Genomic DNA, 20,398 nt, shown 5'->3' with positions numbered 1-20,398 from the left:
GGCCCAGCCCAAATGATGATGGGAAGGAGTGTGTGTGATAATGCTGATGTTGTATGCGACTCTGTGCGTGTGAATGTAGCTCATGAGGTGCTGTGTTGCGTGTCGTGGGGCGTCGGACACTTGATGGATGGAGGGTGCATTATCTGCACTTTTCTCTGCTGTCTGCAGCTGGAGGGTCCAGATGTACCTCACCATCTTTCCACGCATGATCTTAAATTTTAAAGAATTATCTGCTCTTCAGCCAGCCAATTAAACCCCTCTAAATAACACACACACATACCAAAAAAAGAGCATACGTTAGACATCTGGCATCTTTGTGATCCTTGACTGTGATCTCATTCCCAGTTCTTTGAGAAACATGTTCCCTCTTTTTTTTAATATGGAAGCTCATTGAATTTTCCCAGCTTTATTTTGCAAGCCATCCATCATAATGGCAGGCTATACTGCTACGAACCAGGAACTAAGAAAATCTCTCTCTCTCTCTTGACTCGTCTGCTGTTTTTTTTACATTTGCTCTCACTCTCTGACTCATCTGTGCCTTAGTCAGTGACTCTAAATGCTTGCTGTGGCAGAAATGGTCAATATGGTTAGTGCTGTGAAGGCCTGACTGTGATGCAGCTCTTTGTGAGGCTCAGAAAAGGAGAGAGAAAACTGCCTAGTAGCTGTAACCACCCACACGTTCACTTGTAATTGAATACATCTTCTCAAAGCAAACCGCTCTGATCGCCACACAGATGATCAGAGATATTTAATAAACAAGGTGCACTTACATTGATTGACTGATGTGGAATCAGCACCACATCAATCTTGGAAAATGCTGTCATTTTTTTAATGCAATCTCTATTCATGTTAATGTCCCATGTGTCATTTATTTCATGTGAAGTTTCCTGTAGTTCACTAATGTGATGTTAATGTTTAGGTATTTTAAAGGCTTCCAATGAACTGCTAAGCCCTGCTCTGTCTAAATACTGTGTCTTTTGTGTGTTTTAGGTGACCGAGTATCTGAATACCCAGGAATCTGCCAAAAGCGCAAGGGTAAGATAATTCCGTAACCCTTTTGTCATTTAAACTCGTGATTATTTTTTTAATCTCCGCTCTGTTCACCTTTTTTCCTGAACACTAAAGATTTATACCAGAAGCCTGTTTTCATTTTGTCTCACATCAGCATACGCTCTTAACAGATATTTTGAAATTTACTGTATTAAATTTTTATAAATTGCCAAATAAAAAAAAAAAGCATGTGGCTCCATAGTGCCAATATTTTCAGAGTAGTGCTGACCATCATTGGACAGTGCCTCACCCCTCAAAGATTAAAGATCCCTTGAAATTATAATGAATGTTTTGCTATTTTTAGTCCATATCCATTAGCTTTAATGTAATCTGTATGCTAGTGTACATCTAAATGGACCCTGAAAAATGTATGAATCACAACTTACTGCATTAATTTTGTCCAATCAAAAGTGTTCTAGCACAAGAACGCACCCTCCCCCTCAATCTACTCAGCGCACATGGTTGCGTTTTAACCTGCGATGATGATACCTTTGCAGGGAACTTCATAGGGAGCGCAAACAATGAATTGGGGTCGTTCTAAACAGACTTTCCCATAATAATTGCTTAAAAAGTGAGCTGTGAGTGATCGTTATCACCTTTCAGCCATGTGATGCTCTCAGAATGGAGGGTAATTGTCTTTAAAGGGAATAGGGCATAGGGTTGATCACTTCTAATTGGAACGCGCCCGTGTTAGCTAGATGCCAGGAAGGTGTCTGGAGTTTATTTTTAATGTAGCCATTTTTTCTGAGGTTTTTCAAGGCACTTCTCTGGGACTTTAAGGAGTGGCTAGATTATATGAAGCAATAGCCAAGGATTCATTACCTTGATATCATTAACTATTTTGAGTTGCTATGACAGCTAACAACTGAAGTTGTGCCTGAACACATTTTTACACCAACTAACATTTTAAAATGGTTTTGGTTCTCCATTTGAATGAATCTTTGTTGTTGTTTTTACATTGTTCCTTATGGACCCCAGTACCGGTCTCCATAAGCAGCCAGAAAAGTATCCAGCAGCAATCAGAATTATCATTGTGGCATTCTGCGGTCAAATATTTCTGTTTAATGACTTCTAAACCATATCGTTGACAACTCTCCCAGGCAACCAATTTCCAATGTAGCTGTGCTAGTTTCATGATTCTCATATCACTTCACAGTCTCTTTCTTCCGTGGTCTTTGGCTACTAACCAACCATTGACCAATCATAATTGAGTACTCTAGAATGTAATAAAAGGTAATAGTCGTGTAATAAGCAGTCTGACAAGTATTTTCTTGAAGTCAACCTGTCAGGGTATATTTTGCATAATGACCAGCTGACTGTACATAATCCCTTATTTATGCCTCTCCTCTTCGCTGCTTGTCTGTATGTTACGTCGCCAGTGCTGGATGGCTTATTGTCCTTTTTTTGCACAGGAAATTAAAGAGTTACATTTTCAGAGTTGGCATTTGCTCCCACAGCCAGCTTTATACTACCTGAAAACATAGGTTTTCATTTTGTGTGGTGTGGTGAAGGTAAAACATGGTCATCTGGCTTAAAAACAGCTCCCCATCACAGGCCAATGATTAGTTAAGCAGACTCGAGCAGAAGAGAGAACCATGCCAACCCAAGAGCTTGATGATGATGTCCCTGCTAACGACAGCACTAATTATCATAGCCGCTAATTAACTGTGATTCTCTCCGAGTTAACAGCTGAACACACACACAACGGCAGCAAATCAGAGAAAAAAGATAAAAGCCTCTGTGTGGCATATAAAATGATTTTCCATCTTCCCTAAGAATCTCTGAAGCTGAAATGATCCACCATCATGTACATGAAACATTTAGCGGGAAAGCGTTCCAGTGCTTTATGTGGCAAAGCCAATGTTAAAAAAGGTTGTGTTTGAATTTGTCCGAGGAAAAGCCTTCACACATAACTGCATTTGAAGGGACTGTTTTTAAAAAGAACTGTAAACGAATGTTCACCTCGTTATTACTGAGGTGTGGTGATATTACAGACCAGCTTGTGTTTTAATGATCCTCTGTACACACCGGCCATCTGGGCATCAGTCTCACAGATACATGGGCAGAAAATGCTTATCAAGATTTATTTATGGTGAATCAGTGCTGTTAAATATCTTGCAGCCTGTTTGTTTTTTTGTTTTTTTTTCTTTCTTTTTTAAAAAATATATTTCATTGAAATTTGATTTAGAATTGGTGAGGGGGGGTCTAATGCTTGAATATTTTTCCTTTATAATACATTTTTGTTGGAGCTACTATTTAATGTAGCTTTTTATAATATTTCTATTTAATTTTCAGCTCAACATTTGGCGTTACGGAGATTTTCGTGATGACGACGCAGATGAATTTGGGTACAGACGCTAAGTCGCCATTCCAACGACCTTGTAGAAGACCAGCTGCATTTGCAGAGAACACAATACACACTTAAAATCATGAAATAATCTTAAGAAAACACCAGTATGCTTTTTTTTTTTTTTTGGAACATTTGCATCTTTCCATTGTTTAAATATATATATATGTTTTGTGCATATCCTCTCTTCTGCCCAAGGACTTTGTTTCTTTTTTAATTTTATTTTTTTAAGCAAATAGACTACAGATAATCTACCTGTATCCATTTCAAATATGACCAATTAATTTACCTTAAACTTAAATATACAAATGTTAGCCAATCATCTGTCCTTTACTTTTTTCATGTGAATTTTTTGCCAATCACCAGCTGTCTAAGCCCATCATAGCAAATCTGTTCTGCCCAATCAGATTTCTATGTTTGAGGTCGACTTTTTAAAAAACAAAAATACAAAAATGAGGCGGATGCACAGAGCAACTATGAACTCAACAGCTTGCTGAGAAAACATCTCTCTAATTATGAGAAGATTCTGTATTTCAATATGGATTTTTTTCTTTTATTTTATTTTTTAAAGTTAGATGCAAAACTAATCAAGGGAACTTACCGAGTGTATTTTTGTCTCTGATGTGATCTGAGTGTTCAGTGGCATTTATGGGCGTTTATGTAGGAAGTGTTTTCTCTGTTTTCTGTGGCAAAAGAAAAGCTGCCAGCACCTTTACAAGCGTCTTTCGGCCTCCCCTGTGAGGTTTACTTAATGGTCATTTATTTTCCCGCTCTTGCTCGCCATTACAGAAGCAGTGTTTGAATTTGTACCCTTCTGAGGTAAACCCTGTCATTGTATTTAAATCTGATCAATAAAAATGAGCAAAGTGTCATGTTGTCTGCCTGGTTTTGATTGATGTTAACAGCCATTTAAAGAACATTATAAAATGTATAGTTTTGGTCCTGGATGCTGATCAATACAGCATTCCACCTGTGCTGATATACATGGTATGGTAACAGCTATGACATGACTAGCTACTGTGTATGACTGTGTAAACCCATAAATAATGTCAATTCTGTCAATTTATTCTCTGTCATTCCAAATCTGTATGACAGAGGAACTCAAAAGGAAAGGAAACCTTTTTATGAATATCGCAGTCCATCCATTCAATACAATGCTAGTTGAAAATAGCTAGCTTCAAAGCTTAAAAAGGACCCAAAATATCATAAATATACCTTTTCAACCTAAAATTTCTTCTTTTTTTTTCTTCAGATAAAACCTTGACCTCACTTGCATGTTCATGATCAATGTGTTTAGTGCTAATTTAACAAGTTCTCATGAGTTTCAATGTATTTATCATTTTATAAAATGTAAAAATATAATTTTATAAAAGCATTAACAAATGAAAGGCTGACATACAGTATATTAGGAATATAATCATGGCTGAAGGGGTTGCAGTGCATCATGCCTAACAACGCTCTTTAGCTGTGACCATTCACAATATTGCACTGCCTCTTTTATTGCTCTATAATAATAGTTATCATAAGGTAATACACCCTTAGTTTATGTAGAATGTAGCATCTTCTTTGAATAGGACACCAAGTACAAGTTGATTTACTGTATTAAACATATCAAAGCACAATGCACAAGATTAAAATGGAATGTGTGTTTTGTAAAAGAGGCGTAAGTGTAAGAAGGTCCAGGGATATATTTTTAATGCGCTGAGAGCATGTCTCTACCTCAAAGGCTTTTGAAGACAAAATTAAACTCTTAATAATCCAAATATGTTTAAAACCACATTTTGTTTCCTAGCAGTGAAAGTTCCACCCAGTCACTTTGATCTAGTACTAAAACCGCAGTCAATGAATACAGATTCACTTGAGGAATCACCTGCATTTGATGCTTTAGCCGAAAGCCCACACTCTGCCGGTAAAATGCAGTTAAAACTCTTCAACTCTCTCTAATAACCCATAAAAGCCTTCATGTTTTGCCCAAAGCAACATAAGGTATTTATTAGCTTACTGAGAAAGGCTTTTTGATGAAATTATGGCAAAATGTAGTTTTGTAATGTTTGTTAATGTCAAAGTCTCCTCAGATTTCTGCTTCATGGTTGCACCGATGTGTTTTGTTTAGCTTGATTATGTCCTAGAATAGTCTACACACTACATTCTAGTTAATGAGTTCTAACATGTTCAGAGAATATTGTTTTGGCCTTCAACACACTTTTTTGGCCTTCATCTCCACTTCAAGTCTCATCCTTTGTGATCCATTAACATTCATCTTTCTTCACCATATATTTTGCTGAAACACAGTGCTGTGGAAAGACTGCAGTGCCGGCAGGCCTTCCCCATCTTCCGCGACCTGGGAGGGAGACAAGGGGAGGGGGAAAAGGCCAAAGTGGAGCGACCGTGAGAGAGAGAGGAAAAACGTACTGCGCCGGTTCCCAGACACTCAGTCGACTGGTCCTCGATCACTCCTCCAACCACTTGCGGACATCAGCCGCTCAGCCCCTTTGCGTTTCGGCAGCCGGTAGGGAACTCCTCCGCCCCTAGCAGTGGCCCTTCTGCTCCAGGCGGCAGGCAGTGAGCACCTCCCCTTGCGGACGTTGGCCGTTCCTCTGCGTCCAGGCGGCCGGTAAAAACTTGTCCGTCCCCCGGTGGATGGCCGCGGCTGCTCCTTTGGGGTGGATGGTAGTGGCGAGGACTCTGCGACAGCGCATCCATCCTCTTTCCCAGGTTCGGCATCAATGTAACAGAGTTCAATGGGTAAGTGGATGCAGGAACCTGACGGAGCATCAATGTAACGTTTTTAATAAACTTAAGACAAAATCACACAAACAAACTATAAAGGGCAGCTGCCTGTAGCTCTCTCCGGAACTGCCGCATCTTGATGCACTTATCCCTCTCCTGGGCTGATTAGCCCGAATGGGGGCCAGGTGTGCATAGTCACGTTCCGGCCCCGCCCTCCTTGTCACGGTTCCACATTGGAAATTGTAACATTGATTTGGCATGTTGAGTGTTCTGGTCCATGCATTTGTGTGAATCTTACCTGCTCGCAGTTCTTGTATTTTCTGTACTTCACTCACATTTTCTCTTGCTCTTTCTGTTCTTGTGGACACTGTGGGTAACAGTGGAGAAGAAACACAGAAAAATATTATGTCAATCATAAATAGCTTGTGCATTCATTGTAGAAAGCATCTCCAAGTGAAATGTGTGGCTGAATGTTGCATTCATTAGCCAAAACCTCACATGAACACTGGATCAGCTTTCTAGGTATATGAAAAACACTTGTCTCCATCAAACCAAGCAATTTCACGACATGACAAAAACACTTCTGCTTACAATATGCAGATATTCACATTGCACTTCTCTGCAGACTGCATTAAGATAATCACTGCTTTTGTACAGAACTTTTAAAATGTTCTCAAATTTCAAATCTTTCAAATAAATTGTGGACTTTGTGCTATTCACACTTCATAGTAAAAAGCAGAGCCACAAGTTCTGAGATCAGTATTTGCATATTTGTCTCGGTGAAATCGTGGATGAATCCATTTCCAAATTTTGTTCTGGCAGTTCAGCTCAGTTGATAGTCAAAAAAGCAGAAATTCAGGCTCTTAAAGGAAATGCATTTTCAACCATGAACCTCAGGTGCAGGGAGTTATTTCAGTTTGAGAAGGTCTGAGTGGTGTTACTTTCTGAAGTGTAACCCGAATCGGCTGAAAAAGGCTGTTAGGGACACCTGCAGAGAAACACCAGTGCTGCCATGTACTCTGTACTCACTTAAAACTTAGAAATAAGCTGTGTTTAATACATGTTATCTATAGTAGACATCTGTGGCATTTTGTAAATAACCACAGAAAACAATTTAACTTCAATTTGAAAAAAAATTTTGTGTATAAAGTGTTTTTGTTTGTCAAAAGTTGTGTACAATAATCCATGGGGCAAGGCATTGCACCAGGTTAAATGTTAAATATATATTATACTACACAAATAAAAATGACCTAAGCTTGATTTTGACTTCTGTTTAAAAAATAAATAAAAATAAAATATACATTGGCAGTGCAGAAGCCTTTTACCAAACAGAAATTAGCATAAATAATTCTGATTCGAACTATTGACCGGCATCATCCAATCACTGTTAACCATGTTAATGTCAAATAAAATGTAGCATAATAAATTCTGAATCTAGGTACTGTTTACCATTGTCCCATGCCAACCACATTGAGTGATCCAAACATCATCTGCAGCCTGAAACTGAACTTTTGGTCAGATGTTTGAAGTGAATGAACTTGGCTGCATAGGAAAGCCATAGAATGTTCCTTTGCTCTCTATTTAGTGAATTACTTTCCCTCCAGTGTGCTGTCTGTATGCACTGGTCTCAGAACAGTTTGAAATGCACCATAGTTTCATCCTAACTCCATATAATGCCTCTGAAAACAACATATTTCAGCTTTTGGATGAACCCATTGGTTCTCAATGTGATAATGCACAGTGAATATTGGGTTTCTAAGGAAAATAGCCCTATAGTCCACGTCCGTGGGTCATTGTGTTTAACAGCGTGCTGTTTTGCAAGAAATGTATGAATTTTTCAAAACAGCATATCGGATGAAACTAGAAACTCTAGTATTTTGACTCAAACAGGTTTCAATGTAAAAAGGTTTCTTACCAAATGTTTTGTTGGCATTTCTCCCAAAGACAAACTCTGCAGAGATTGGTGTCATGTTGTTTTGTCACATGACTCACTGTGTCACATTTTTAACCCTTTTAATGACAGCCCAGAGTGTTCTGAACTGAGATCAGTGGGTTTAAATAAAGTAAAATTAAGCTTTGCGTATAGCAAAGACAAAACACACAGTCCATGCATGAGGACACGGGGTCACACAAAGATGACTTTGAACCCAGAACATTCATTTAAACAGACCTGCACCACAAAAACCATTAACATATCTGCCCAGTTGTTTCTCCTGTCCTGTATGACCAGGCACCCTGAACTATGTACCTGCAAACAGGGCAAGCTGCATTTATGATGCTCTCTCCTGTATGTCTTCTGCATATGTCTTTGTGACCTCTAGATGCTTAGGAGATGTGTGTGTGAGTACCGACACCACCAGAGAGAATCTGAAGCGCAAGAGAGGGGGAATTGGGTAGAGGGCACATTTAATAAAGACTGTATAAGAGGATTTCTGCCTTTGACAGCCATGTACCTCACACTGTGAGGCAGATTGGACAGCACAAGGAGTCCAGAATCATTTTAATTCAACATGGTAGCAAGTATTAAAAACCATATCCTGGATGAATACCATAAAATACCAAAAATATCATGGACCAGTCATCGTATATGTGAATGTAATTACACTGGTTTACTTATGAATGTTGGAACATTAAAGTCAGTTGGATTCTCATTAGCTGCGCTCCACAGAGGCTATAAGATGAATGATAAAGAGTGTAATTATCTATTGAGTTCCAGTTAGCATAGATTCACTGTCATTCTCCTTTTGATGAAAGCTACAAGCCCACAAACCTGAGAACATTGGCTTTGCTTTAAACCCAAGTGAGCTGTCTATCTAGACAGCATTTTTAGGTTTCTTAAGCATGATAATTACACACAAACAGTTCCAAATTGTAGGTAGCAGAACTAGATGTCTATTCATGACACATTGTTGAGGCCACATTCTAATGGGCAATTCACACAGGTGTTTCGCGTCTTGCGCCATGAGCATCAAATTGTTACATTTTTACATGCAGTAGAGTAGGTCAATTTAAATAAAATGTATTAATTTAATTAAAAATGTATGAATTCACCCAATATTTTTGTTTTCTGTGCATATTTATTATAGGAGTATGGAGTTGTTAGCTTAGCAATATGCTAATGTCAAACTCAATTGGAATTCATTGTGATAGCAGTTCTAATTAAAAGTTATATTTGTGTTTGGAGTGACTTCACTTTTGAGGCACAATTTGGTATGGATGCTGCCTTAGAGAGTAGCTTTCTATGTAAGCAGTGAAACTGCTGACTAGGGTTTAGTAATGTAGCGAATCAGCTCTATGAAATATTAATAATCAATCATAACTTGTTATAATCGATCATGAATATTTGGATCAGTTAATCGGGTTAACTTGATGTAGCTACATTAACATTACAACCAAATACTCGGTTCATCCCGTGAACACTCAATATTGGTTATTAATGAATTAATTAATTAATTAATAGAAATGTACATTTCCGGGCAAGGGAAATGTCTTTCTTACTACGTATTAAGAGCAAGTAGTCAAAATCTATGATTAGTGACTTTAGATATGAGCTTGAGACACAGACAACTTTACATGTGACATGAACAAGACTTTATTAACTAGACTATACATTTAAACTACTCTAACATACATATACATACATTCATACAGTTTACCAAGGGAAAGAGGGCTGAAGCAGAATACAGGAAGGCAAGAAGTTATAGCATTGTTTGAAGTTCAGCAGATCAACAGCCTGAGCAAACCATCATATTAGTTCTGACACGCCCTTTTTAGAAAGGGGTTAAGGATACTTAATGTATCAAATAATGAGACTAAGTTTGATACTTGCATGTCCCATTTGAATTAAACTGTCCTGATGCAATTTGTTGATGGCTTGAGTTGATCTTTGATGTTGTCTTGATGAGAGAGAGAACCAGTGGGAGTCAGAGACAAGGCCGTAGCCTGGCGCACGCTTGGGAGTCCTTGGGGCCTTCTAGGTCAGCATCATTCAGCAAGAGAGTGAGAGAGCACAAGGCTCAGAGGGCAAGAGAGGCAGGAAGCAAGAGGAGCATAAGAGAGCGAAGAGATAAGAGAGGGCTAAGAGAGAAGAGATAAGAGCTAAGAGCATTTATAACCTTAGAAAACATGTCCCACCTCTCATTGGCTCGACCAATGAGAAGGGTTTGGGTTCCAGGCGGGAATTTGGTTTATTGCTCTTTGTTCTCACATTTCTCATTGCATGAGCAAGAAAGAAACTAGGAAATATACTTGTAATACTAATATGTTGTTGTTATCGACATGTCATGTACACAGTCATTTTGATCTTCAAAATACCAAGTTATAGAGACCAAATATGCCACACATATGATTTCGGTTAACCATAGTATGCAAAGTCTGAAACATTAACCCATTAGAGTTTGAAAGAAAACACAGATCAATCATTTAAGGGAAATCGTGAGATGGCACATTAGATATATGTCAATGAATTTATCACATGGATATATAGAATATATATATAGGATTAACAGGGTTCATTTCTCTTTCTCAGTAAGAGAATTGAAGAGAATCAGCCCTGTCTGAGCATTCCTTTGGAGGTCGTAAAATTCTCCTTTCTTTGGGCAGGAGAATGATTCCTTTGTTCAGTCAAGGCTCATTTGCATATTTCTGGCTGGGTTTATGACGGTAAGAGATTTTGGGCTGAATGACTCAAAAGATGGCAAAACATAACGTAATATCATTCTACGAAGATCTTATATTCGAATTTAGCTAGGCCAAATCGTAAGGTTTAATTTGATACCAGGAAAGGTATATTTGGTACACTTAGAAAGGAATATACACTCTTCGGCTATTAAATATCAAGCCTCAGAGTTTAAAACGCACAACGAAACAGTTCTAACGAGTTTGATATACCTCAGAAATACACAACTTACAGGGATTACACGTATTTCATTAGCAATATGCAGTTCTGTGTTTAACTGAAAACACACACACATTGTTACGTTCAAAGTTTCCCCCTTCCTGTCCACACGATAAGCACGTGGTGAGCATGCGGATGTCACATGCGGTTCTCTGTCAATAGTTCATTGTCTCTTTGTCAATACATTTATTGTGCTTGTGGAGACTGGTTGGCGCTATTTCAGTAATTAGGGGAGTTTTTAACAGTAAGTTCTTGTTTGTTCGTGAATCTGTTAAGGCCACTGATCCTCCGCCATACCTTACAGTAAATATCTGTATTGTTTAAATCATCTTTTTTTCTAATCCCCAAGTTTTCTGTTTACGAGCACTGAGTGAGCCGCTGTCCTTTCTTTATGGAATTACAAAAGGGACAACTAAGTTAGCTTGCCTGGTATAATAGATTTTTCTGATTTCTTTATCATCAATTGATGTCATAAGTTTAATGGCAGAATAAATATGATCATTGTGGCAATCAAGAGATGCAATAGCACTGCTCTAAAATGATCAGATTAAGTGTTCACAGTTGTGCTAACAGAGAGGAGGGTGTCTCCGTAGCAACGCTGCTTAGTGGGAGGCAGATATGAACTACAGGTTTCTGCTAACTCTGTTGCTACGGTAACATCAGGTGATTCTATAATTATCCCTGCTGTAACGATGGTCTTAGAAACCATGGCCTCTTAACCACACCTGACTCAAGATTCTCTGTCTGTCTTTTTCACTCTTAAAGGGATAGTTCACCTAAAAGTGATGATTCTTTCATCATTTACTTGTCATTTTGTTACAAATCCATTTACATACTGCTCTGAAAAAGAAAAGACAATACAATGGGAGTGGATGGGAACCAGGGGCTGTCAAGCTCCAAAAAGGAGCATCATAAATGTAGTCCACGCAACTCATGTACTATATTCCAAGTTTTATGAAGCCACATGACAGCTTTTGAGGAACAGACGGGAAAAGCTTGCTTAACCGCTGTGGTCACCATTCACTTTCATTGAAAGGAATAAAGCAGCCTGGACATTCAGCTGTAAATAACTCTTCTTCATTTATTGGGTAAACTCTCCCTTTAAACACACAGATCTGTCCATTCATACAGGCTGCTGGTGGTTTCCAGTTTAATATCTTTATCTGCTCTCTGATAATGCATCAGAGCATCAAATTAAAGTGATCCTCTACTGTGTTTATCCACACCATCTTCTGACTACAGGTTCTGATTAATAACTTGGAGATTGAAGGAAGAAAGAATCAATGAGGTATAGATTATTATTCTTTTGAACAGAAGCCCTAAAACAAAAATCAACACTGGATGTACTTTCATGTTTGCCTACAATCGTCCAAAAAACGGACATAAAAAAATTCTCCCTTCTCTCTCTCTCTCTCTCTCTCTCTCTCTCTCAGATGTTTTCCCTTCCCTGTAACTTATAAATGTAACACCATTAGCATCTCACAAACCACTCCAGTGCGCACTGGGAGATTACAAGACATTTACAGGGAGTTTTGCTTTGTTGTTTTTGGCGAAGATCCATCGCAATCTTGCACATGTAATCAGGAAGTGGGTAATCTCTTAAAATTGGAGAAGCTGATGGTGACCAGGTTTATTTCTCCTGTTTGTGACATTAATCTGTCTCTTCTGCTGCCCCTTGCCATTTTTTGCGCATATATTAGCCTTTATGTGATTGATTGAATTATTAAATTATTTGTGATAATCTCCTCAAACCGCCTGTAGGTTGGCTGAATAGAAATGACTCTGTGGAGCATATCTAATTGCCCTAATTAGCATATTCAGATGAGCCCGTTATCTTGTGTACAGAGTGTTGCTTACGGTAAACACAGGACTAATCACTTTAACAAATTTAGCTGTTTAAATGCTGGTAATTGTGCATTGTTTAAACCGATGGGCTCAGTTTTCTCAAGCGTTCAGACAGAAAATGGTGGGATGAGTGTTCTCCAATCAGATCCTTTTCCCCATCATTGACACACAGGGTAGCCCTCTAATTACCCTGTTTTAATCTAACTGTACACCCATCTGCAAGAAAACACTTCAATGAACTCTCCATGTCTTCTACAGATCTGTTAAAATTATGCTGGTTTTGTATTTATCTTCCCAAGGTCGTCAAGATCCGCTCTGTATTCCCCCATGCTGTTCTTTAGGCCACTTTGAGGTATTTATGAGGTATTTATCTCTGTTCATTCATCCAAATCCCTGTCTTTATGTCGCATATCACCAGCATTGACTATAAACTGGACTCTTAAAAGAAGCAATGGACCTTGACAATCCAGTCCTCTTTTGGGAGTCAAGGACACACATGTAAGTTTGTCACATTGAAACATGTGGCGACATCATCCGAGGCAGTGAAAAGACCAGCAAGCATGAAAGCCCAGAGCATAATGTTCCTGATTTCAAGAGAAAATTGAAATAAAACAAGGTTACTTACATGTTTGTGAGTACATGTCAGTTGTTACACCAAAGGTTTAACAATTATTCATGACTTCAGAGATCCTTTAGGTCATGCACAGTCCTACACTGTGACTGCCACCTTGAAAAATTTTGTAACTGCATGTAAATTCAGGTGACCACAGCTCCTGGATGGAATCAGTGCTGGCTAGTGTGAAATCTAGACTAAATAAATAAAAACTGCATTACTGCCGTGTCTTGCTATGAAAGTAAAACAAACTTATGTCTTATCATTTCCCCAGTGTATGCAGAGCTGATAAAATTCCCATCATGCTCTCACGGTTTTCATCTGTGAGGACTTGAGGTGTGTTCGCAAACACATCGATCTTTTTATACGAGCACTCTTTCTATTCTCTTATTTCGGTATCTCTCAAGGGTACAAATAACACAATCACAAAATCCCAAACAACACCAAAATTACTCTTAAAAGTAAAAAGCAAAGAACTTATAGAAGAGTTCAAACTTCAGCAACCTCTAGAATTGTATATTGACTTAACCCCCATCACATAGAGCATATCATTGCATATGTCATTAGAGAAGTTCTTAGCATGATTTATAGATGATGAAGCTCCATGCTCTCTTGTAGAGTGTGGGGTATAAATCATCTACCCATCTCTCCCAAAGAGCACTCGTTGGAAATGCTCTTTAGAGGCTTCAGGACATACCATGTTAAGATGCTTTGACTGCAACATTTTGAGATGCACCATTAAGACCAGTGGGGTATTAATTATATACGTAATTCAGAGTATTTTAAATATATTAACACACATACATGCATGAAGTGCATGTGTAGCTAAAGAGGTGACATGAAGCCTCATTCGAACACTGGGGAAATGACACAAGTATTTTTTTTATGTAGAATCTTTATGCATAATGGTACTCTGAGTAGCTCCAGGGCCGTCTAACAAGTCAGACAGCTTAGCTTCAGTCCAGATGGTGTTTTCAGTGTGTTCAGGGTAGGCGTCTTGCTTTGCTTCACAGTTAACTTTCCCTTTCCCCAAGATATCCTGCTAATGTGTGAATGAGGTTCTGTGCAGAGAGTTTGTCAAACTACGGTATCCTTTAGCACACCTTAGCAGTGTGGTGTTGGGTTGTATAATAGCACCCTTTTTGACATGTCAAATATTCAAAGCATCCATCTTAAACTCTTTAGAGAAAAATGAAATTGGATGTCATGCTAAGTAAATGTGGCACGTGTTTCTATGTGTACCTTGTTTCACTAAGGGTAAATGGCATGGCTTCGGAGTTTGTTTTCACAGAAAATGTCTGTGAAAAAGTTTGTGGAACGACTTACTCTTATCACCATGGTTACACAACAACAATTGCAATAAATGGTTATTCAGTCTGAAACTGCATGTTCTGTTATTATTTCTCTGCTGTTTAAATTCAGTCAAAGAGTGGCCAAATATTCATTGCTTATGATATAATATGAGCCAAGAGCCAAAAGTAGCTCAAGATACAATTGTAAATAAAAATGGGTTCAAGTCGAACACTAGCTATGGCAAGGTTGGTTTAGCCCAGAAATGTAATAAAAAGTAGCTGAGGGATACAATCAGGGTGTGTTCCAAATGAATCAGAGCCAGGGCTTCTTGAACATATGGCAGTGGTCCACTCTAAAGCTTCTTGACATCAATGGGGTCTTGAGCTCTTTTGAGATAGATATCCTTAGCTATACAAGTAGTCTGAGAAGTTTCAAGAAGCTCTCCCTAATGCATGCAGATTAGCCTGAGAGGCCCATGTCAGAAAAGAGCATTCAGACTCAGGTTGAATATCTCAGGGTCTGAGGAGGATGGGGTTCTGTTTGGTATATGATGACAGCTCAGAGGGTAAACATTTTAATGAATGTAAATCCTACATACGACTATCCTACATAGTTGTTAAGGGGTGTCTTAACCCTCAATAAACAGGAGCCACATCTTCATTTGACATCTCACTGTGGTGCAACTAAGATGGGCAGGGGAATAAAAGTCATCACATACCTCAGTACTGGAGAAAGCCAAGTTCTATTAAAGTATATTTTTTTACACAAATATAGAAAATATATAAGATGATTTGATTTTCCTAAAGTTCTTCTACTCTATACAAATGGTTCAAATAAAACAATATATATATATATTTTAAATACTAGTGCAGAGAATAGCTCAGCGTGATGGGGTGGTAGTTGGATTTTTTGGAATCATAGGTTCAGATACAGAGCTTTTGAGATCTGGAAATAGGAGTTGAGAAAGATAGGCTTAAGTAAAGTAATTTCATGCTTAAAGGCAATTATTTGGTAATTTAACTCTGGTTTCAATTTAATATGAAACTGCTGATAGAGCTGCAGATGCTCTGCTTCAAACAGATTTCTCATTAAGGCTAAGATGATCTGCTTTTCCCAAATAAATCCACTTAAAATTATACAGTGTTTAAAATGAAACTACCTCCAATCAATAAAATAAAAGTGTTGCTTTCCTGTTCTCTGACAGCTCAAAGTATTAGACTGCTGTTTGGTTCTCAGTCTTTCTAGGTTGAGAAGAAATATATAATTTCAGGAAAACCCCAAATAAAAACTACTGTCCCATGTGAAAGATGCTCTGGTTAAGAGGTAAAAGCCAGTTTTGAGTTATGAAGAGGATTGCAGTTTTTGTTTTAAATCATGGGTTCAGATCTCGTTCATGTTGAGAGAAAGAACTTGATTCCATCCATACTTAATATAAAGGGTTTAAAACAATTGTAATTTTGATATGGAGATTTCTGAGGTGTTAAAAAACACCATCCCATGTGAGTGGTCCTATGGCTTAGTGGTCTAAGCATAATGTGATGAGAAAAATCAAGTGTTCTTTTGAAATCATGGGTTCATATCTCAATCTTGCAAGGTTGAAACTACTATCCTTGTGTGATATCCACTGGCTTAGTAACATCACTTAAAACCACCATATCATGTGTAAGATCCCCTGGTTTAGTGGTCAAAGCCAGTACTGATTAATGAAAAGAATCATGGGTTCAAATCTCAAGTTTGCAAAATTGAGAAAAGTAATCCACTGAATTTCAGAATATATGTTTAAAAACATTTATTAATTTGTTGTGGGGATTTCTGAGGAACCTCCTCTGTTAAAAGACACCATTTCTTGTGACAGATCCTCTGGCTTTGTGGTAAAAACAAAGAGGATGTAGGGTTCAAATCCAGCTGGATGTACAGTGGGAAAAAAGGCAGGGGGAGTGTTCAAACTGTATGGGCAGAAACAATCAAGCAAAAGACTAAGTGAGCCATGTTCAAATTGTGCAATGCACAATGGCCTGACAATCCACACTGGGGCAGAAAATGCAAAGGAAGTGCACACCTGGTGTTTTCAAAGTGAGGTGGGTCATGTGAGTTTAAAGCTGAACTAAATGACCTGTGTGAAGAAAAGGAGGCTGGGTGTTAAAGGTCAGAGAGCCACAAGGGAGTGGATATATATGGAAGAAACCATCAAGGGATGTCTTCTAATTTAGTTTTAAACCCATTCAAGCAATTTTTAAAGTTATTTATTACACTTCTTTCCTCCTTCTCTGCTTCAGGCAAGAGCACCTCCCACTCACTATTCATCAGACTTGAGATCCATAGAGTTTCAGATCTCACCTGTGTTCCAACCTGGTCTCAACCCTGAAACCTTCAAGTGCTGTGCCCACAACACATACCACTGAGCCATCTGTTCTGACACAGAAAAAAGTAATTTAATACAAAGAGTTAATATAGATCTTAGTCAGTGTAGACATCATATTTAATTTGATGAGAATGAAAATAAGGCTGTGAGGAATGGAAGTACAATAAGTTTAACTCACTGCTGTAACTTGATGTAGCTGAAAATGTGAAACTTATGTGCAGCTGTACAAATTAGACGTGACTTCCTTAAGGCAGTAGAATATATCAAATAGCCTTTACTTCTATCCTTCACTGCCTTGTTTTCATTCACATCTATATTAGATATAGCATCTACCACTGAGGTCCATAGAAATATTGACTTCAATAGATTGAGGGACATGATTTAGGGATTATTATGAAATAATTGAAACTTGACCCAATGTTTTGAATTTAACTTTACATGGATAAGACTGCAGTTTATTTATAGCTTTTATCCTAGCATTCAGCTGCCTCAAAAATGGTCTGGATCTCAGGGCCTCTATTCATTCTCCTGATGGCACCGTCACAAGATAAGCATGGTTATTTGGTGCCAGCTGATGTGGCATGTTGGGTCATGCATAGCTGCTTTTGACATCCAAACTGTCACGTGGCGACCGCTCTTATCTCCTAAGACCTGTTAGCTTTGGGTTGTTTCACCAGCCAAAAATACCCTCATAATACCAAGCAAACCACCAAGACCTTCTATCTTATATCTCTCTCTCTTCCTGACTTACTGAGTGCCAGTGTCTGTGCACAGAAACAGAATGCTTTCCTACCTGATCATGAGCGCATTATGAACAACTGTCCATTTGTATGCTAATCACATCTGGGAGCACAGGAAATTATTGTAGTTTAATTTGATGTAATGTTTAAACCTGAATGAACACCCATCTATTCAAACCCCATCTGTTCACATGAGGCCCCTGTCCTATCATGGAGATGCTCTGGGGTTGGCGGTCAATTGTAATCGTCATTAAGCTTGATCACCAGACAGAATGTGGCAGGTGAGATATGAGATGGAAAGAAACACATTTCTGAGCACTGACAGCTGGGCTAGTTGGGTCACACCATGGGTTGCATACAGAAACCCAAACCAGGAGTACCACATAGACTTACCAACAGTATTATAAAAAAGTCCCTGCTGATGGATAAGACTACTGATGTCCATGATCATCTAGAGGTTTTCAAGCACACTTAAAGGAATACTTCCCCCAAAAATGAAATTGTGTCATTCCTCACTGTCATGTAATTTCAAACTAGTTTGTCAAAGTAAGATATTTTGAAAGCATAATTTTATGTCAAGCCCGAGAAAGGACCAAAAACACCATAGAAATATCATAAATGTAATCATGTAGTGTGCTGCATGTCATACGATAGCTTTATGTGAGGAACAGACCTACATTTCTAGTTATTAATCACTGAAAATCTGTCGTAGCTCTCAAATGTCGTTCATGCAAGTTCATTCAAGATGTGTATGACACCAAATGGCAATGGTTCTTGTGTGTCTTGTAACCAAAGGTGACACACCCAGTTTGAATATGCACAAATGAGAATGAGATTTAAAGAGATAGTTCACCCAAAAATGAAAATTCTCTCATAATTTACTCACCCTCATGCCATCCCAGATGTGTATGAATTTCTTGCATCTGCTGAACTCAAATTTAGATTTTTTAAAAATAATTTCTCAGCTCATTTGGTCCATATAATGCAAGTTAATGGGTGCCAACATTTTGAAGTTAAAAACATAGGTCAGCATAAAAGTAATCCATATGACTCAGAAGAGAGAGAAATCATAGTTGTGGATGAGAAACAGATCGGTATTTAATCCTTTTTTTTTTTTACTATATATTCTCCTCCCTGCTCAGTCAATCTCCTGATTCACATTCTTCGCACATATCGCCCCCTATTGGGCAGGGGGAAGAGTAAAATTTTTTTTTATCTGTTTCTCAATCACACCTACAGTATTATAGCACTTCTGAAGACATGGATTAAAACACTGAAGTCATATGGATTACTTTTATGATGCATTTATATGCTTTTTGGAGTGTCAACATTTTGTCACCCATTCACTTGCATTGTATGGACTAAAAGAGCTGAAATATTCTTCTAAAAATCATAATTTGTGTCCTGCAGAAGAAAGAAAGTGTGAGTAAATCATGAGAGAATTTCAATTTTGGGGTGAACTATCCCTTTAAGGTCTGCAGCAGGTTACTTTAACGTGTTCACCTCATTAAATCCTATTGCATATTGTAAATCATGTGGACTACCTTTAGAATTATAGAGTAAATGATGACAAAATTATTATGTTTTTGGTAGAAACTTTAATTTAATTACATCTACTTGTAATACATTTTCATCATTAATGTTCCAATAGTAGCAACACATAAACTAATATTATTGTGTTACACAATGTGTAATGGATGGTATTGTTTTTATGAATGATCACAATGTGTTTGTTTTCTTTCCGATATGAGATTCCTATCTGCCGGATGCTTCAAATGGCTGCTCATTTTTCATGTCTGTTAAGTTTATCATTCTCCAGGGACAGAGTAAACAGCTCTCCAGACTGGCCAAATCAGATTACCTCTAATCCAACATTCAAGAAGTCCTGTTCCACAGATTAAAAACATTGAGCCAATCCAATTGAATAGAAGGGAAAATGATTAGGAATGATTCAATAATAGAAGAAATGATTACATCAAAAGGCCATCAATTTCCTCTTTCACTGCAGCAGAGATGAGCTCACTTAAATAGGGTGACCATACGTCCTCTTTTACCCAGGCATGTCCTCTTTTTTGGACCTGAAAAAAGCGTCTGGCCAGGATTTCAAAATTGGCTATAAATGTCCAGGATTTGGCTTTCTTCATGTTGACGTGCAGTTATTCTGCACCAGTTTTCATGTTCACGTGTCATTACGTGATTATTCTGACAGAGAGTGGCAGACTAAGGGTGCTTGGCTACAGCCTTGTTTGGCTGTATATCTCAGCTGCCATGTCATCAAGTAACATCGAAGGCCGTCTCAATCGTGAGGACACTTGGAAGGCAGCCTCGTTTCACAGCCTTCTTTGCCATATTATGGAGGATGCATCGGGTGTATCCTTTGTGGCCTTCAATCACCCACAATCCTTTGGAAATGCCTCAAATTATTTTAAAAAAGGGTGGAAAATTAGTTAGTGTCCACGGAGGTGGAAACCTTAATGACGCTGCTTTTTTTTAAGGAAAAATTTCCTTAATCATGCAGTAT

The 20,398-nt window shown here is 38.2% G+C and overlaps 1 protein-coding gene across 1 annotated transcript in view; it reads left to right on the top strand.

The window, feature by feature from the left end:
* snd1 (staphylococcal nuclease and tudor domain containing 1) overlaps positions 1-4,269 on the top strand; it is a 220,790-nt gene extending 216,521 nt beyond the window's left edge. The window contains exons 24-25 of the mRNA XM_052120467.1: positions 991-1,035; positions 3,346-4,269. Of these exons, the coding sequence (XP_051976427.1) occupies positions 991-1,035; positions 3,346-3,411 (111 nt within the window). The 3' untranslated portion in view covers positions 3,412-4,269. The remainder of the gene's footprint in view (positions 1-990; positions 1,036-3,345) is intronic.
* The last annotated feature ends 16,129 nt before the right edge of the window (positions 4,270-20,398 follow it).

This window comes from Xyrauchen texanus, chromosome 47, assembly GCF_025860055.1.
Source record: "Xyrauchen texanus isolate HMW12.3.18 chromosome 47, RBS_HiC_50CHRs, whole genome shotgun sequence".
Taxonomy (NCBI): Eukaryota; Metazoa; Chordata; class Actinopteri; order Cypriniformes; family Catostomidae; genus Xyrauchen; species Xyrauchen texanus.
This window is presented reverse-complemented; position numbering and strand designations above follow the sequence as displayed.